The sequence below is a fragment of the Aythya marila genome (assembly GCF_965140915.1).
Source record: "Aythya marila genome assembly, chromosome: 16".
Classification (NCBI taxonomy): domain Eukaryota; kingdom Metazoa; phylum Chordata; class Aves; order Anseriformes; family Anatidae; genus Aythya; species Aythya marila.
The window spans coordinates 1,632,016-1,649,682 of NC_139057.1; the positions used below are offsets into that span (position 1 = coordinate 1,632,016).

The 17,667-nt window shown below is 46.9% G+C and overlaps 1 protein-coding gene across 4 annotated transcripts; it reads left to right on the top strand.

Moving 5' to 3' along the window:
* The first annotated feature begins 474 nt into the window (after positions 1–474).
* Positions 475–16,894, top strand: TPD52L2 (TPD52 like 2). 4 transcript variants are annotated; one of them, XM_082773296.1, is made up of 8 exons: positions 475–536; positions 1,062–1,207; positions 2,297–2,445; positions 3,383–3,442; positions 4,961–5,020; positions 8,562–8,663; positions 14,676–14,724; positions 14,938–16,893. In XM_082773296.1, exons 1-8 carry the CDS (start codon positions 518–520, stop codon positions 15,031–15,033), a joined length of 681 nt encoding a protein of 226 aa, XP_082629422.1. In that variant the 5' UTR covers positions 475–517; the 3' UTR covers positions 15,034–16,893. The 4 variants fall into 4 exon arrangements, with proteins under 4 accessions (XP_082629422.1, XP_082629424.1, XP_082629423.1 ...); XM_082773298.1 differs by lacking the exon at positions 3,383–3,442 and having other exon boundaries at positions 14,938–16,894; XM_082773297.1 differs by lacking the exon at positions 4,961–5,020 and having other exon boundaries at positions 14,938–16,892.
* Positions 16,895–17,667: the final 773 nt, after the last annotated feature.

Consider the following 17,667-nt stretch of genomic DNA (forward strand, 5'->3'; position numbering starts at 1 on the left):
CCCTGTCTGGGTGTGGGTATGGGCAGCCGGTGGGTGCCCCACTGCAGCCCCCACATTTGGGGAAGGGGCACCCAGAGCTGCTGGGGTGTGAGACCATGGGGGAGGCCCGGGGGAGGCCGAGCCCTCCTGGTTCTGCCTCCCCATGCCATTTTGGGCACGATGGGGACTGGCAACAGGGGCGGACACAAAAGCCACCATGGGCTTGAGGGGGGGGCTCTGGGGATAACTGGGGGTGGTGGTGGCAGCCTTATGACATCACCCCAACCCCATATGATGCAATCCCAGCCACATATAACATCATATCAACGCTATGACGTCATATCAACGCTATGACGTCATCCAAACGGGTGAAGGGGGCGGGAAGGGGGGGGGACGTGGCGCCGTTGCCATGGCGACGCGCGGGTGACGCGCTCTCCCCGCGCCCCCCCCCCCCCATTCCCGGAAGCGGGCGCGGCGCTGATCGCGTCACGGGGGGGGGCGGTGGCGGCGGAGACGGGGCCGGGGCCTGGGCGCCGCCATGGAGGGCGCGAGCCAGGGTAGGGGGGGGGCCGCGGTGGGACCGGGGCTGCGTTCGAGGTCTCCTTCCCCAGGGGTTAAACCCCTCGGTTTGGGCTGGGGGGGAACCGGGGGGAGCTCCGTGAGGGGAGAGGAGGCCGTGAGGGGGGGCCCGGTGCTGTGACGGCGGGGCCTGGTGGTCAGATGGGGGGGTCCCGGTTCCCTGAGGGGGGGGGTCCCGGTTCCCGAAGGGGGGTCCCCGGTTCCCTGAGGGGGGATCCCAGTGCTCCGAGGGGGGGCCCCGGTGCCCAGAGGGGGGGTCCCGATTCCATGAGGGGGGATCCTGGTTCTCTCAGGGGGGTCCCGGTGCCCAGAGGGGGGGTCCCCCTGCCCTGAGGGGGGGTCCCGTTGCCGTGAGGGCCTGGTGAAGGCGCTGCCGTTTCTCCCCGTTGCCGTCCAGGCGAGGTTTCCGTTCCCCTTCCCGTCCTTGGCCTTCCCCGGGTGGGTTTGCAGGACGCCTCCTCGCTTGCTGCCCGCTCACCCTGTGTGCTTCTCGTCTGCGGCAGATATCAACCTTAACTCTCCCAACAAAGGTCTGCTGGCCGATGCCATGACCGACGTGCCCGTGGACAGCTCGGCCGCAGCCAGGACCGCGGCACCTGAAGGGCTGACGGCCGCCGAGGAAGAGGAGCTGAGAGCCGAGATCGCCAAGGTAGGGAGAGCCTCAGCCAGGTCCTGCTGGGGGGGAAAGAGCAAGAACTTGGGGTGCCACAGGAGCAGGGCTAGGGGGTTTTATTTTGCTTCTGATGGTGGCGTTACCTGTGCGTCTCCCAGGGCTTTGTTAAAATCAACAAAGCTGGCAGACACTTCAAACGGTGCGTGATGTTGCACGCTCTTTCCCAGAACATCTTAATTTAGAGCTCTCAGGAAGTACACGGCCTTTGATGCAGTGAAATTCATCTAGACTTGTAGCTGTGCTTGAAGCAAGAAAACACTTTAGGCAAGCGGTATGCAAATGAAACTGTCTTATGAAACCGAGACAATGGCATACTTAATGTGCTTTCTTCTTCTATCTTTTCTCTTAAATATTTATTATGCGTTATAGGCAGTTGTTTTTGGTGCCCGTGTGCTTTTGAAAAGCTGAGAGCTTATAATGTAATATCCCGAATCGTAGGCACCTTCTGCGTTTTAAAGGTCAGCTTATAATTTGTACCTGAAATAGAGCTGAAGGTAGTTTTGGTTGTTCTTATGTTTCATTTGAGAATCTCCCAGATTCGTATATTCTAGCAAGGGGACTTCACTGTTTTGCATGGTCATGCAGCTGCTGGGAAGCTGCAGTTAACTAAAAGTAGAAACGAACCTTCTCTGTCCCGAAACAATTCTAGAGTGTTGTGAAAATCTTGTAAGAAATATCTCTGAGGGAAAGCTCTTTGTTCTAATGGATGTTCTAAGGATTGGAACCTTAGTTAATAAGTATTTGGCAACTGATTTTTTCTTTTTAATGGTATTTTCTGTTGAAATTGCGATGCTAGGACTGTGTTCTGATAAACTTGCTGCCATTAAGTCACCAGTATAGCAGCTTCTATGGGTGTTTTCCTAACTGAAGTCTGAGCCACTGGCCTGCCATTCCGACACCATTCATGTTTAGTTGAATTATTTTGTGTGCACCTGAAGGTTCCTGCCAATTCTCTGTATTCATGTTAGTAAAACTGTAATAGTTTTGAGGGAGGTGGAAAGCTGGCTTAGTTTTCAGAATTTTATTAAACTGTGATACTGAGATCTGTGTCTATCTCTTTCTAAGGTTGAAGAAGAAATTGGTACTCTTAGACAAGTCCTGGCTGCTAAAGAGAGGCACTGTGGAGAGTTGAAGAGGAAGCTGGGTCTGACTCCCTTGGATGGGTTAAAGCAAAACCTGTCCAAAAGCTGGCACGACGTGCAAGTCTCCAACGCGTAAGTGTTGCTTGTGATGCACGTTTCACATTTAAATGTTGCTCTGTAGCAATTATTTCCCTGCAGCATGTTCCAGGGCTTCTCCAAGTGTCTGAAGGCTTTTGCCCTGATGACTATATAGAGAAAAGGGTATTTAAAAAAACAACAACAAAACAAACAAACAAACAAACAAAAATTATTAATTTAATTGATCTCATGTCAGTGCAAACAGAACTGTAATATTTATGATCTGAATAAATTGTTGCTGGTTCTTTTTTGTATAACGTTTGAAATCTAGATCACCACTGAACAGTTCGGTTTGTGTACTTCTGCCCGTTTCTGTGAGGCATAGACTGCTGCTACCTCATTCTGAACTCAAGCTCAAAGAGAAGTGCAAAAATTGCTAAAATTCACTGAGCTAATTTCCTGAGGTTAGGTAACTTAAAAGTGTTACCCTGTGTTAGTTCAGAAATCTGTTTTCTGGGCCATATAGCTTGAATTTAAAAAGTCTGTGTATTCCAAGAAGAAAAACATCTGTAGCATTACTGTGCCATCAATGCCATATGCAGAGGCATCTTTGCCTAAAGAATGTTTGAAATTAGGCTGACTGTTCCTCAACAGGTACTAAAGTTACAGTCACAGCGCTGTTCAATAGTGCCAAAAGGAGAGGCAAAGGGGTAAGTTTAACCTGCAGTTATGCCCAGATATAAGAGGCCCTTTGTGCCCCCAGGGTTATTGTTTGGTCTAAAAATGTCACATGTAACTTAACTAGAATTAGGAGTTACTGACAGTACTACTGCAGGGCAGATCTTTGAGCTGTTACCCTGTTTGTTTTTCTCTTCCTCGTCTTCCCTCCTACCCCCCTGCTCAATTTCTGTTACTCCTTTGTAACTGAAATGTGTCGTTGTCTCCTAAAAATGAATATTAAGTTATATTCATTAACACTTTCTGTTTCTAGTTATGTGAAAACATCTGAGAAACTTGGAGAGTGGAATGACAAAGTGACACAGTCTGACTTGTGAGTGCCTCGGGCTCCTCAGCAACACCTTCTTGCTCCTTGCTGTGTTCCCCGATTTGTGCTGCTCCTTGTTCTCACAGGCATCAGGGGCTGACTGGGAGCTGGAGGCGTGGTAAAGCCACAGTCAGGCCTGCTGGCAGCAGCATGCCCGACTTCCAGCTCTCAGCATCCCTCGGTTGCAGAGGAGATGAGTAAAAGTTACTACTAGCATCTTGCTCTTGGTCTTCCCATTGCAGAAGAAAAATTCCAATCAGTTACCAGACCACACTTCGTTAAAGAATAACGTGACAAATCAACCACAGTCTCACTTCAGCTGATTGCTGTTAGGTTAATCTATTGTAATGTCATATTAGCAAACCTCTGTATTTACTATGAAACTATTTTTCTTCTTGTCAGGTGTGGAATCAGTTTGCTTGTTGCCTTTCTGTACAGCCACAGGGGAGAGAAGATGCCTGAAGGCATTTACCTGTAGCTGAAAATAGGGGCTGTGCAAATACAAATATATTTATATTGGCTTTTGCAAGCTGTAACGCCTTGGCTGGAGGGATTGATGTATGTGAACCTTTCTGCTGCTGTCAAACACTAAAAAGCAGTGGATTTTAGTCTGGCAGTACATACAAGCAGGTGACAAATGCAGCTGGCTGTTTTTGACTCTAGAATATATGCTGTAGTACGTTAGACCTTTGTTTTTGTTAGACACAAATCACTTTGATTCTTGTTTTTTAACTGAACATCAGGGAGACCTTGAATATTTTCTACGCTGAAGATTCTCTCCCTTCTGCATGTTGTGTTTAAGGAGGCGGTTGTTTGGCTAAGCAGAAATGCGGGTTGGAAGTTTCCCATCAGTAGGCAAAGACAGTTCTTGATCTAATTGGGGATAGTTTTATTTCTGGGGTGACAGGAACCGCCTGCAATATACTACGTCCTCTGAACACCTCTACATGTTGTCTGAGCTGGTAGCAGACACTTTTTGTAGTACCTGTATTTGTTCTGTACATCCGGCATTTATTCTCACAACTCCTAAGATACTGTTTTAGGTATAGGAAAGCATGATGATTTCTAAAGATGAGAAAATGAAGTGTAGTTTAGCAGTTTGTCAAGGTCATGCTGTATTGATAAAATCCAGCTTTTGGTGTAGCAGTCAGATTTTTTGGCTCTCTGCTTAATTCACTGCTCTGTGCTTTTAGCTTTTACTATATAGCTGCCGTAAAGTATGTAGGAAAGGAACAGAAGATCTGAAGTCTCTCAATTCCTGACACCTTCTAAACTGCAGGCTTTCTTTGTGCAAAGTGTTTGAAGGTGCTTAAATGAGAAAGAAAGCAGAGCTTGGGTGTCTTCCTGCCTCTCAAACAGCAGCTCCTTTCCTTCTGGCTGTAACAGAGAAGGTAGAAAGGCATTGTCAGAGAAATAAAACCCAAGATACTGTAAGTGGAAAGAGACACTAATAATGTGGAAAGTGTCGAAAAAAGCATCTGTCATGAATCTTGGCACTGTGTCTAACCTCCGTTGTGTTTGTAGATATCTTTCAGCCAGCAGCACACTGGAGGACTGGAATGAAAAATTAACTCAATCAGAAGCGTGAGTGTCTTAACCTTCGGCATTAACCAATGCTTTCATGACAGTCTGCTGCCTCTCATGTTCTGTGCCCCTGCTCGCAGTCCTCTGCTTTGACTAGATCTATTTAAGCACTTCTTTTTTTTTCTAGCTTTGACTTTTTTTAACCTGATAACTGTCTCTTCTGGGAGAGGGAGCTTTTCCTCAGGTCAGTATTTGAACGGTTTACCTGCAGTCCAAGCAATATCCTTCTACCACCCGCCTGCTCTCAGAGGAGAACTGGCTGAAGCCTTGAAGTCACTGCGTACCCGAGAACTGCATGCCAGCTTTCATAGCTTCAGCTGACAAGCTGTGGAATAGACAGGCTGATCTCTTCTTACCACTTAACGTGCTCTTTGGGGAGCGAGAGCCTTTCTTTTTGCTATGGTATCTGATCAGAACAAATAGAGCTTCAGTGTCCAAGGCAGCTGTTCTGTCATTTTGGGGCTGCAAATGGATGTGAACAGCTTAAACCTCACTGCTGTTGTACTCCATTTGTTGGCTGCAGAAGTCTCTTAGCCAGGTTTTTATTAAGTGCCTGGAATTAAATTCGCATCTGGACTAAATTATGGAAGCCTATTATGAAAGTTGGCCTTTGTCCTTCTCGCTGCATGTTTTGCACAGTTTGTAGGGGAATCCTTTACAGCAATGCAGTGGGAGCAGATAGATTTTGTCGTTGCTTTCTGAGTTGATTTAAACCATGATGGGGTAGGTCTTGGGTAAGTCAGATCTTCCTGTTCTCTGGAGTAGGGATGAAATCGAGTCCTTTGAGCTGGGATTTTGTCATCGGTGGTTGTGGATAGGTGTTCTTCATAAGATGGGTGAAAGATGAGAGCAGATAAAAAGTAGGAGTATCAGAAAACAAAAATCAGGTCTGCAGGTTCTACTTGCTATGCTCTGTGGATGTTTTCTAGATTAAGAAGATGTAAATTATCCCTATTTCACTTGCTAAAGAGAGTGACCTTTATGTTCACGCTTGCCAGCGCTGGGACTGACTGCAGTGGTGGTTAATCAGAGTTCCTCCCTGGGTGTGCCTGCTAGAACAGAAAAATTCTCATTATATCTGTTTCCTTGTGCTTAACAAGTGCCAGAAGGATATGGCGGAAACGTGCTTCTGGGGAGTGCTCAGGGCCTGGCTAGCTGTGGCACGCTAGTTTTCCTGCTTGCTTTGGCACTAGGCAGAGTGACAAGTCATGCTAACGAGGTGGGTGCCAATTAAAATGGAGAGGTGAGGGGGGTTAAAGGTACGATTCTGGCAGCATTTCAGAAAATGAACAGAATTTCTGTTTTCATTTTTTAAAGCTCAGTAAATGCTAGGAGCTGAGTTCGAGAAGACTGAAGATAAGGTTTTAGTTGGTTGGTTTGGGTTTGTTATGCAAATGCCTCCTCTTTTCCTGTTTTCTGAGAGCTCTCCATAACAGCTAGGAAGCATCCAGTTTGCTTTATGGCTCTTTTGGGCTCTGCTGCGTTTCCTAGCAGGTGCTGCTCCTCTCCCTCTTGCTCCAGTTTTGTTGTGACCAGGACACAAGGTGACATAGATGGTACGAGCAGGGACTGCCGGATCGGAGCGAGCAGAAGCTGGCATTAGTGGATAAAGAAGGATTTGGGGATGCAGGCCTGGCCCCTCCCTGGCAGGAGTTATGGGAGAGGGATGCAGTGAAGGGTTTGAGTACCACAGGGCAGAGATCACTCCCGCAGCCAATTGCCTGTTCGTTAAGCAAGGTATTAAAGATAGCTGATGTTTATGACTCCCAGATTTGGATTATTCCAGTGTGCTTTACGCTGGCATTAAGGGAGGAAGGCGAGTGACCGTGAGTTTATAGCGACGGTGAACCTCACCGTGGTGTTTGCAGGAGAGCTTCTGGGTCAGAGCTGGGTGTGGTTAAGTTGCACTGAAGTCTTGTATAACCTGGTCCCTGCTTGTCACAGATGCAGCTCCACATCTGTGTCGATGGCAGTTCTGGGTTAACGAGCTTCTCATCTCAGTGGCTTTTTCCTGGCTCTGCCTCCTGTGCTGCAGTGGTGGAGGTGTGCGTGTGGGAGCTGTGGGTGCAGGACTAGACTGGCAACCTGATCTGGCTGCTATCTTTTAATTTATTTTTCCTTCCAAGCTTCTATTTCAGCCAGATTGTTTTCCTGTGTAAATCACCGGCAGCACACAGTTGTGCTGGCATCACGAAGGAGCACACTGAGGCAAAAGGAGCAGCACTCGAGTGCTGAATTTCAGTTGCTTTAAGAATACTGCTGTCACGTGGGGAGAAAACGGTTGGAAAGTCTCTTAGCTATGAAGTTGAGCTTCAGGAGATAAGAGTTCTCAGCGTGTGCGTGGTGGGATGGTGTCGTTTGATTCTGTAAACTGCTCCTCGTCGCTGCGCTGGTGCTCGGTGCTAATCTGAGAGAGCCAGGCAGAAGTGGAGTAAGCACAGCACATCTTAGTAAGCACAAGGTCTTCAGTTTCTCTGGTAGACAGCTGGAAATCCAGTCCCGTGAGAGGGCTCAGCACCAGGGGAGGATCACGGTCTGGTAGCCTTGGGAGCTCAGAGATGAGAACATCAGGCTGTTAACGTTAGCCCAGGAGCTGGATTCCAGGATCTTTGTGGGTCTTTTCCAACTCGGAATATTCTACTCTGTTTATAAATGTCCTTCTCCTAAATATTACACTTGAGCAAAAAAGTAAGTTTATGTATTTGGAATAAGAAAACTTGGCTTAAATTATCAGAATTGTTTTCCAACCCAAGTCTTTTTATAATTTGAAGAATGCCACAAATCTAGATGTTAATCACCAGCTGTGGAATAGCTTAGTTAAAAGAAAATGGCTTGAAGGATCTTTGTACCTAGGGCTTTGGTTTCCATCGAATGAGAAGGCTTCGAGTGTCTTTTCCAGCTCTTGTATAAACCCAAATGTACTCAGCTGACAAAGGCAAGCTGTCAGACTGACTGACTGTGGTTAATGGTAACTGATAGGAAACTTCTCCATCAATTTCATTCTAAACTGCATTGTAGAGGTGGTGCTGCTTCTTGTGTTTCTGTTTCTGTGTGATGATGGCAGACTTGCTTCTTTCCTCCATACCCTAACGCTACAACAAAAGCTATTAATTTCTTCAGGACTACAAGCTTGTAATGGAATAAATTCCTAGGCTTGTTTTCTCAAAGATTCCAAAATATTTTCATAGAGCAGAGGGGGTATAATGCTGTGGTGTTAGAGCTTCCACATGGAAAATTGGCCTTTTTTTTTTTTTTTTCTTCAAATATTTGTCAGATTTAGGAATGAATGGTCAAAATGGTAACTGAACTGAAGTGAGTGTATGAAAAGGTTAGCCCTGCACTTGCTGCCTTCTTAAAACTTCAAGTCTTTGATCTATGCAAGACTAGAAGGGGCTCTCTCAGTGAGGTCAGTGCAGCTCCACTAATCCAGCTTCTTTCCTTTACTTTGGGTTCCTTTTTCCAAATGGGGGGATGCTTCTTGCTTTCAATCCTAACCCTGTTAGCACAGCTTATTGGTGGTTGTTTTTTTTTCCCCATTTAGTTATAAGAAGACCCAGGAAACCCTTTCCCAGGCAGGACAGAAGACTTCAGCAGCCCTTTCCAATGTAGGTTCTGTTATCAGCAGGAAACTTGGTGACATGAGGTAAGATTTTTGCTTTGTGCTTTGGTGCTTTGATCTCGGTTTCAAACAGTAACGAGACTTGAGACAATAACTAGGCTTTTTTCCATTTTTCTGCTTAGTTGGCAGCACTTTGCAGTTGGTTCATAGTTCAGGACAGGTTAAACACTTTTTAAAGACTGGTTGATGGATAAAACCCGTTCCGAGGCATTGAATTCAGCTTAGCAGAACTGACAGAACATCCCTTCCCTTTCCCCTTTTACCGTCATGTCTTCACTGCAGCTTTTGCACCACATATAAGAAAGTAGAATTCAATTCTACCTTTTCTGTTCACTGTTGTGGTACAGAGGCGTGTTTTCTCCATGTTATGGGTTAAGATCAGAAGGAGGTTGTCACTGCTGTGCTCTCTTACACTTCAAAACGTGACAAAGTCTGGATGCTGCGTGTCGTGCAGCTCCAAGCCCCTGTGTCAGTTTTCCATGAAGAATGGCAGCTTGCCTTCTGAGCACAGTTATGTCACATAGTTTGGAAGTCATCAATTGATCAGATCATGATAACATTACAAATTTCTTCTTGTGTTGGTGATCATCTAGATTCCTTTAGATGGCAGCTGCAATAGTTGCAAGTTTAAACTTTTCTCAGTCAAAAAGTCAGGGGCTGGTTCCTCAGTTGCTGGCTGAGGTTCTTGCTCTGGGAGTTCTTCATCTGTACAGAGCTGAAGGTTAGCACTGGGATTTTCCTGATCTTTAGAAATGAAAGCTGAAGGTTGCTTCCCCGTTAATGGTGGCGTGCAAGGTTTTCGTGCGAAATACATTGCCTACACTTTTCTTGGAATTGAGAGCTAATTCTGAGCAAATGAGCTATCTGGATGATTAAGGAAGTATCCTTAGAGCTTGTACTTAATTTAACGTGCCAGATCTTGGATTGAATGGGCAGCTGTCATTCTTTGTAGGGAATTTCCTATTCCGCTGTGGCTGGGAGTACCCAAGTGGTAAGAACTTGTTGGCCTCTGATCACGTAGTACTGATTTGTTCTAGATCCCTCCTCCTTGAGTTATTTGCTGTGTTTCTGGAGGGTAATCACTGGTGAGTGTTTTCAGTAGCTCACTTCTCTGAATTTGGCAGAGGACTAGTTGGCTTCCTACCCCTTCCAGTATTCAAGTTTTCATTTTTCTTTCCTGGAAGCTACATTGTCTGTTGGAAGAAAAGACTTATGTGTAATCACTTGAGACACAGCAGACAGACACTGGCGCAAGATGTGGCGGTAATAGATTTTCCTAAACTGATAATGGTGAAGTAAATGTGGTAAATCTCTAAATTCTGCAGTCTGCTCAGGCTGTTGTGACAAAGGGCTGGGAGCTGTCATCCTCAGACCACGTGGGGAGCTCCTGAACCAGCACCGCCATCAGAAGAAGCTGTTCTGACAGCTTTGGTCCCGCCTGGCCTCTATTTGCAGGCAAAATCTATTTCACCACGAGGTTGCACAAATGTTTGTGCCATCCCAGGAGCACCCGATGGAGGGAAGGGATGTACGGCCAAACAAAATTTGAACTCCTGGTGGCAGAGCTGGCCCGGCAAAGTCCTGGTGCAGATGCTGGCTGTGGATGCTGGCCTGGCTGACTACGTACACGTCAGACCTCTGCAGCAGTGGTGTTGCTCAGCATTAATCACCAATTTAAAAGCCTCAATTCCTTTTTACAGATAATGCCTTGGGGGTTATAGCACAAAACACAGGCAGCTTCTGTCTTATAAATTGAGGGAATCCCTGCCAAATTTACTTCAGAAGAATTCGCTTTGAATATGCGGCCCCTGCGGGGGAACACAGTAATGATAATTATTTTTTAAGAAAACCTTTAATTTTTCTCTGCATACATAAACAGAATTCCATCTCCTGTGCTGCATTCAAGTCTTGATGTTTCTGATTCTGAATTAAGTTTAACTTTGAGCATAAGCTTCTGCAGGGACTGTCCCATTTTCTACCCCTGCCTGGTGAAAGTGCAGCTGGTGTTCTGATATGTGATCAGAGCTTACAAGGAGTGAAGCTGGTTTATTGTCGTGATCACCTCTCTGAATGCATGGGGATGATCTCTGTCCTTAGAGAATCTCTTCCAGGCCTCACAGCCTATGCTGCAACCTCAGTTACTGTACTTGCTTTTTCCTCTCACGCTCCAAATTCACTTGTAACCAAGGTTTATTTTCCAGCACTGGAAGTGTTGAGATAACAGAAGGGATTTCCTTGTTTAGTCAGCCTTCACCGGTTGATAAATGCAAGGAAGGCGTGATGAATGGGACAAACGCCTCGGACACACAGAGGGCGTAGTCATAATTTCATCAGAAATGCTTGGACCGAGGTGGTGTGAAATAGCAGTAACGTGTCCCTGGGTTAAATCCTTCAGGGTTGCTGCGTTCTGGTCACAATCCACAGCTTGAACGTTTAGAAGTATTTTAAGGAGAGATTGCGAGGTTAATGCAATAACTGCACGCTAAGTGTATTAATGCTGTTACTCTATTAGGCTGCCATGAGGAGAGAAAATGTAGCTTAATTAATGGGAGGGATTTTTGCAAATCTTGGCCAATTCAGCTCTTACTGTTATCTCCACTTACAGTTAAAAAATAAGTTGGCTTGCAGACGTCCTGTTCCTGCATTTTACTGACCCCAGTAAACTGCAAATTGAAAGAGTTTTCTTCTTGGCAGATAACTGCTTGCTTTGTGGTTTTGTCTCTAGCCCAATACATTTTGTGTTGTCTGATGGAGTTTGCTACTGCATGTCATGCTACGAGCAAATTCATTATGAAATGCTAGCCTGAGCCCCAAAGGTGGCTGAAAACTCCTGAATTTATAGACTTTAAATCCTCGTGACTGGAGGAGAAGGGTCACTGCTAGGTCCAGGCTAAGGTGCTGAAGGAGTCTGCCAGTGCTTGTGGTGTTGCATGCGGAGCAGCATGGTGCATGGGCACGTCTGGCTGTGTTCTTTAGCAAAAAGTAGTAGGAAGTTAATTTATTTCACATGCAAAGACAGCATTTCAAGGAGTCTGCCTTGCCAAAGAGCCGACTGTGATTTCATTTCCCCATGAATCCAAAAGTCTAACGTTGCTGCTCAGGCTGTAAGGAAAAGCCCTCGTGCTCCTTGCCAAGTACTTCAGACCCAACTTGCCATGACTGCTTCCCTGCTGCCAAGGCAAAAACGGTGTCTAAGTGGAATAAAACACTGCTCCTGGTAGGAGAAGCCCTAAACCACCCTGGTAATCCTAATAGTGCAAGAAGGAAAGCTTGGACTGGTATTTCAGACCCCTGAGATGCATTGCAGAATCAGGTGTGGAAATTGGCAACCTGGTGGGGGATAATTTGCCTCGAAACTTAAAAATGGGCAACCAGGTTGTTGGGTACGCGTGACACCTTTTATACAGAGACTCTTATCTTTATTATGCTGAGAGATGTTTGCTCAGAGCGGTACCTTTGAGATCTGCATACTTGGCAAGATAACGGGCATCTATTGCAGGTTACTGGTACGGAAGTTCTCAACCAGAAAGCCTGGCAGTGCTGTCAGAGCTTTTGGGGAAGGAAATGGCTGTACCAAATCAGCCAGCACTTGGTAAAAACCTCAGTTTAGGAAAACATGCTCTAAAAAAAACGGAATGACAGCAATGTGTAAGGTTGAACAGGTGCTGGTATGTTCCTCTGAAAAACCTCTTAGCTTGGGTTATTTGATTTAATGAAAAGCAATTGTTTTTTTTTTGTTTGTTTTGTTTTTGCCTGCTTCTGTAATTTATTTAAGAGGCTTGCTCATGGTTAGGTGACTTTACTGTCCTGTGATCCTATGGCCATGCTCAGCTGCCCTGTTGGGATCTGCACAAGTGTCTGACTGTTGCTTCCCTTTTCTCTCTGCTGCCCGTGGCTGCTCTCAGGGCTCACCCCTTCTCGCATTCCTTTAGGTAAGACACTCTTCAAGGTTGCTCGAAGAGCAGATGTTTCTGTGCCAGGCCCTCGTGGGTGTTACAGGGGAGGCTGATTAGCTCAGCCTTGCCTCCATCTCCGACACGGATTGAGAAACCTAGCTCAGTGCAGTGCCTGGGGGTTGACTTCTGTATCACAGCTGCAATTTGCAGCGCAGCTTGCCACAGGATACAGCTGCAGCTAGGAGGGTGTTTAACTGCAGAGCAGTAGGGCTCTGAGCTCTTCCAGCAGTTTTCTTTCAGGCCGAGCTGAAAGTACAAATCCAGCACACCTGGGAGCGCTCGCTGCATGCCGTGTGTGTCCTTGTCAGCCTTGGTTTGGGACTACGGCTTGGAGGAAGCCTTTAGTAGTAAAACTTACTCATCTGTGTAACTCGATACAAGCCAGTTGTGCTCGATTTTGTCCCCTGTAGTTGCCTCTGCTTCGTTTAAATGTTATTTATATATAAAAATACCCTTGATAACGGGTGAGATACCTCCTGTGTCCTGGGCATAGCCGACAAACCCTTTTCTAAAAATCTCACTGGGGGGGGGGACTGATTTCCTTGTGCTGACAGGAGCAAATCTGCACCCAACTTTTAGGAAAGTTTCAAAACGAGATGTGTGGCTTGCTTTGTTTGCATTTTCCAAATAATAGGAGTTAAATATTCACGCTAACAGTCCCACAACCAGAAAACTGGTTCTGGGCTGCAGCTTTTGACTAAGGGAAGGAAGAAATGCAGCTTCCATCACTGCAGTTGTCTACAGCTGCCTGTGTAAGCACTCGGGACCGAGGCGTGCTGCTCTTGCGTGGTGTCTGTTTAATTGTCACTTAACCTTTTCCTCCTCCCTCTGAACGCTTCCGAGTAGCAGTTACTCCATTCGCCACTCGATCAGTATGCCTGCCATGAGGTAATGTCAGAATCCTGCTTCCTGGGGGGGCGATGGGGGGGTATGGCTGACCGTCATCCTTCGGGTTTGGGTTCTGAGCTGTGCAAGTGCTTCGCTCCAGCACGCACGGTGGGGTGATTGTGTCCTGCAGTTGGAGCAATTTGGGGCTTTTTTAACCCAATTCCTTTTTATGGCCATTAGCACCTGTGTTGTTCCCGGGCTAAGTGCAGTGTTGCAACTGTACCAAAGTCTAATTGAAATTCGCAGCTTTCAGAGGTCCCTGGAGGGGAGGGATTACACTCCTCCTCTGGCAATTTACAGCACAGCCGTTGCTAATACCGAGAGGAATCCGAACTTGAACCTTCTGTCTCCAGCTTGGAAGCTAAGTGCCCTTCTCAGCGTGCCCTCGTGGTGCATTAGATGGGGATCTTGTAGGAGAAACGACTGCCAGAGCTGAATGAGGCCCATGGATGCCCTCTCTCTGCTCATCCTGGTTCCAGATGGACAGAGGTTACTTTGTGGGCACGGGTATAAAGTGATTCTTCTGCACAGCAAGAACTGAGATGAGGCTCCTCGTCGCCCAGCTCCTGGTGTTTAGAAAACCTTGCCCAGGGAGAGCAGCCCTGTGCTAACAACTGACCTGGCTTGCTTTGCCACAAACACAAAGTCCTCTGACTAATTTATTGCACCAGGGTTTTCCTGAGCGTTTCCTGCCATAAATGACCACTGCTCTAGTAACAGAACTGCCCATAGGTTCAGGCACAGGGCCCTTCCCCTTCCTGCCAGCAGGATGCAATGTGGGAAACTGAAGCCTTTTTTTTAATCCCTTTTCAGCTTTTCCATTATTTAATAAAGCAAGCTTTTAGTTGGAGGCCTTGTAAAGCTAAGGACTAGTTTCTTCTCTCCGTATCATGCGTTGATTCCCTAGTGAACTAGGGCTTTTTCCCTCAACTTTTCAGCTTGAGCAATCAAGCAATTGCACATGGTAGAAATGTTTTCCTTCAGAGTTTTTGTTCGTGGTGTTTTGTCTGGTGTGCCTGAGATATTCATGCCAAAGGCCAGCGTGGTGAGGAGCTGCAAGTGTTCAGAGTGCTGCTGGCACTGGCGTTGCATGGGAATGCCCGGAGAGACCAGTCACATGGTGCAGTTTGGTTCAGTTAAGAGCTAACTCGTCTTGATTTTTGTCTTTTTTTTTCTCTTTCCATTCTTCAAGGAATTCTGCAACCTTCAAGTCGTTTGAAGATAGAGTCGGGACCATAAAGGTAACAGTCTGCTTTGTCTTGGAAACGCACATTGTGAGGCCTTAAGCGGAAACTTTGATTTCTGAGCTGTTTTTCTCGTGGGCTAGTATTTGGCCAGACGGCCTTTCAGATATGCAAAGTCTTTGCTACAGCGGGTGACCTTGACGAGGGAGAATTCCCCTGGTGTTCTCAGTGCTGCTTTCTTGTTATCCTAACTCGCTTCTCTCCTTTCAGTCCAGAGTGGTGGGCAGCAGGGAAAACAGCACCGATGGCCTCCACTCCCCCTCGGGAGCTGGAGACAAGCCTCCACAAGACAACGCTCCTTTCTAGACCTGCGGTGTGGCTTTGCACAGCCGTGCACAACTCCGAGAGCGAGCCTCCTCCCTCCCAACTCTTCACAACAGCAACAACATGCGAATCCATGAAGGGGCTGAGAACCAGTCTGGAGAGATCCATAATCCACTCATAGACACTGCTGCTGGATCTAAGTCAAATAAAGAGAATGCAAAGTTTTGTACACAAATAATATTTTACACTAAACTTTGTAGATGAAATGTATCACTGTGCTGTCCTTTTGGGAGAGCACTTAAGATGGAGTTTCCTTGAAGTAGCTCAGAAACGCCGCTGGCACAGAAAAAGCAGTTTTTCCCACCTCTGTCATAACTGGGAGCAGATCAATTGCCCCGTGCAGCGTGAGGAGGGCAGTCACAGGAGAAGCCAAGTGCATGGGCATTTTAGCTTCAGCTTCTGGCTATGTTCTCTGCTCAGGGCATGCCATGTAGCAACTCAGCAATCTCCCAGGCTTCTCCCATTACTGCTTCCTCTGGCTCTCATTGGAGAAATCTGTTAAAAGGGGTAAATAGTTACGTGTGTTTTTTTTTTTTTCTGGGCTCCTAAAAGGGAAACTTCACTTAGCAGCTGCCTCGTTGTTACACTAATGCTCTAGCTTTAACAAAACTAAAATCTTTATTTTTAAATGCAACGAACTTTAAAGAAATAAAGCTTAAGAAAAAAAAGCTTCGGCATCATATTAGGGAAATGCTCCCTTGGACTTTGAAACTGAATTGCAAGCCTTACATCACCTTATGCTTTACTCGTTTATGATTTTTTTTTCTCTAGAGAGGACTGTAAGGGTTAAAAAGCTGGATATTGAGCACTGGAGTTTTTGCATCGTTCAGTAGTAGCAGCATGCTTAGAAGCCAGTTCTTGTGTTAACTTTCAGTGGTGCACTCTGTTGCCTGAGTGTATAAAACTTGCTTCTCCCTTCTCAGCTTATGCCTTCGTTCCCGGAGGAAGAAATCCTGAAGGCTGCTAGCAACAGGGCCGGGTTTAACGAGGACAGAGCTGTTGCTGGCAATTAGGGACGCTGTGCTGGAGGGACTCTGCTCTGCTCTCCGTGGGCTCCTCCGTCTGGTACATCTGACTGGGACTGTGGGGGTCGTTCAGTCGAAAGCCCCGGCTGGGATCTTGGTTTACAAACCCAGCAGAGTCACAGAGCTCGACCAGTTCCCGAAGCAGATAGATGTTTTTGCTCTTCCGAGGTCCGAGCTCATTGCTCAGGAGCTGGAACGTTGTAAGCTTTCTTACAGAGGCCTGATCTTCTTCTAGGCAAGATGCCTCCAAATAAATGCACCTGCAGTGAGTGTTTCTGTGCCTTAGAGGCCAAGTGGGACTTGCTCAGGTCTTTAGACTCGCCTATGTACATATCTGGGTAGTTTTAGTAGTTTTATCACCCTGGAGGGACTGGACCATCTTTGCCCTTTCTTTAGAGAAGCAAGTTTTGACACTTTGCTGATTAAATCTCCATTTCCCCCATCCCCACTCCCTTCCCTCTGCTGATCCGGGGACACACGATGAGGCAGTGTAGAAGGCAGATGTGCTAGGCAGTAGGCAGAGCGTGGTGTGTCATTTACCAGCCCTCCTCGTTTGACTAAAACTGGCCTCCGTGCGAGGAGCAGAGCCAGTGAAACGGGGACTGCTGGAGCGTGGGTCTTGAACTGTTTCTCTTCACAGATAAATACCGAGGAAACTTGTCAATAAAGCATTCCTTTGGGAGAAAACAAGCTGAATGTTTTTGACTCGTTCTATCTAACGGCACTGAACTCTGCTCTGAGGTGTGTTATGGGCATGTCAGGCAAATCCCAGCCACCTGCAGTGATCCCCCTGACTTGTTTGTGCATCGTTCCCTGGATGCTTTCTCATAAAGTGACTTGTTCAGTATGGTTTGTGGTCTGATTTTTCCTTTTCAAGATGCTGAGCACCTCCTGGTTCCCGAGACGTAGCTCAGCCAGTTACAAACCCGTGGGTTTCCTCCAAGCGATGCGTGTTGCTCCTTCACCACTGGTGCTGCAGGTGAACCCGACATGCCTCGGGCTTCCTCGCACCTCTTTCCTGAGCTTGGGGCGCGGGGCTGAGGCTGGGGAAACTTGTAACGTGGAAAAGCAGCAGCTGTGCTGCTGGCTCAGATTTACAGCACGGTACCTCAGGGAATCGGCTTCTTGGAAGCTCTGGCAGTCACTGCCGGGTGAAGCAGCACCGTGGAAGCAGCGAGTGCGTGACCTGAGCTGGGAGCTGCTCTCCAACTGAGCTGCTTGTGGTGCTGGGCTTGCAGAGGGAGAAGTTGCTTGGCGAGGTTAGAGCCATCTGCTCGGTTGGTGAGGGTTTTGTTTTTGTGGGGTTTGGGGTTTTGTTGGTTTGGTTTGATGTGTTTTTTTTCCTACTTTGGTGTGTAAAACTCCATCCCTGCAACTGGGTCTAAGGGCAGAAGGGTTGGCATCTGGAGGCAGAGCAATTTGTGGAGGAGATGAGGCAGCAAGGGACCTCGTGTGGCTTGGAGGAAGGCTAATTAAACCTCACCTAGCATCCTGCCTACGGGCTCGGCAGTGTTTTTGTCACCTCTTGGTTTCCAGGAACGCTCCTGGCAGCTCTCAGAGGGAAGAAAAAAAACACTTTTTTTCCCTTTGG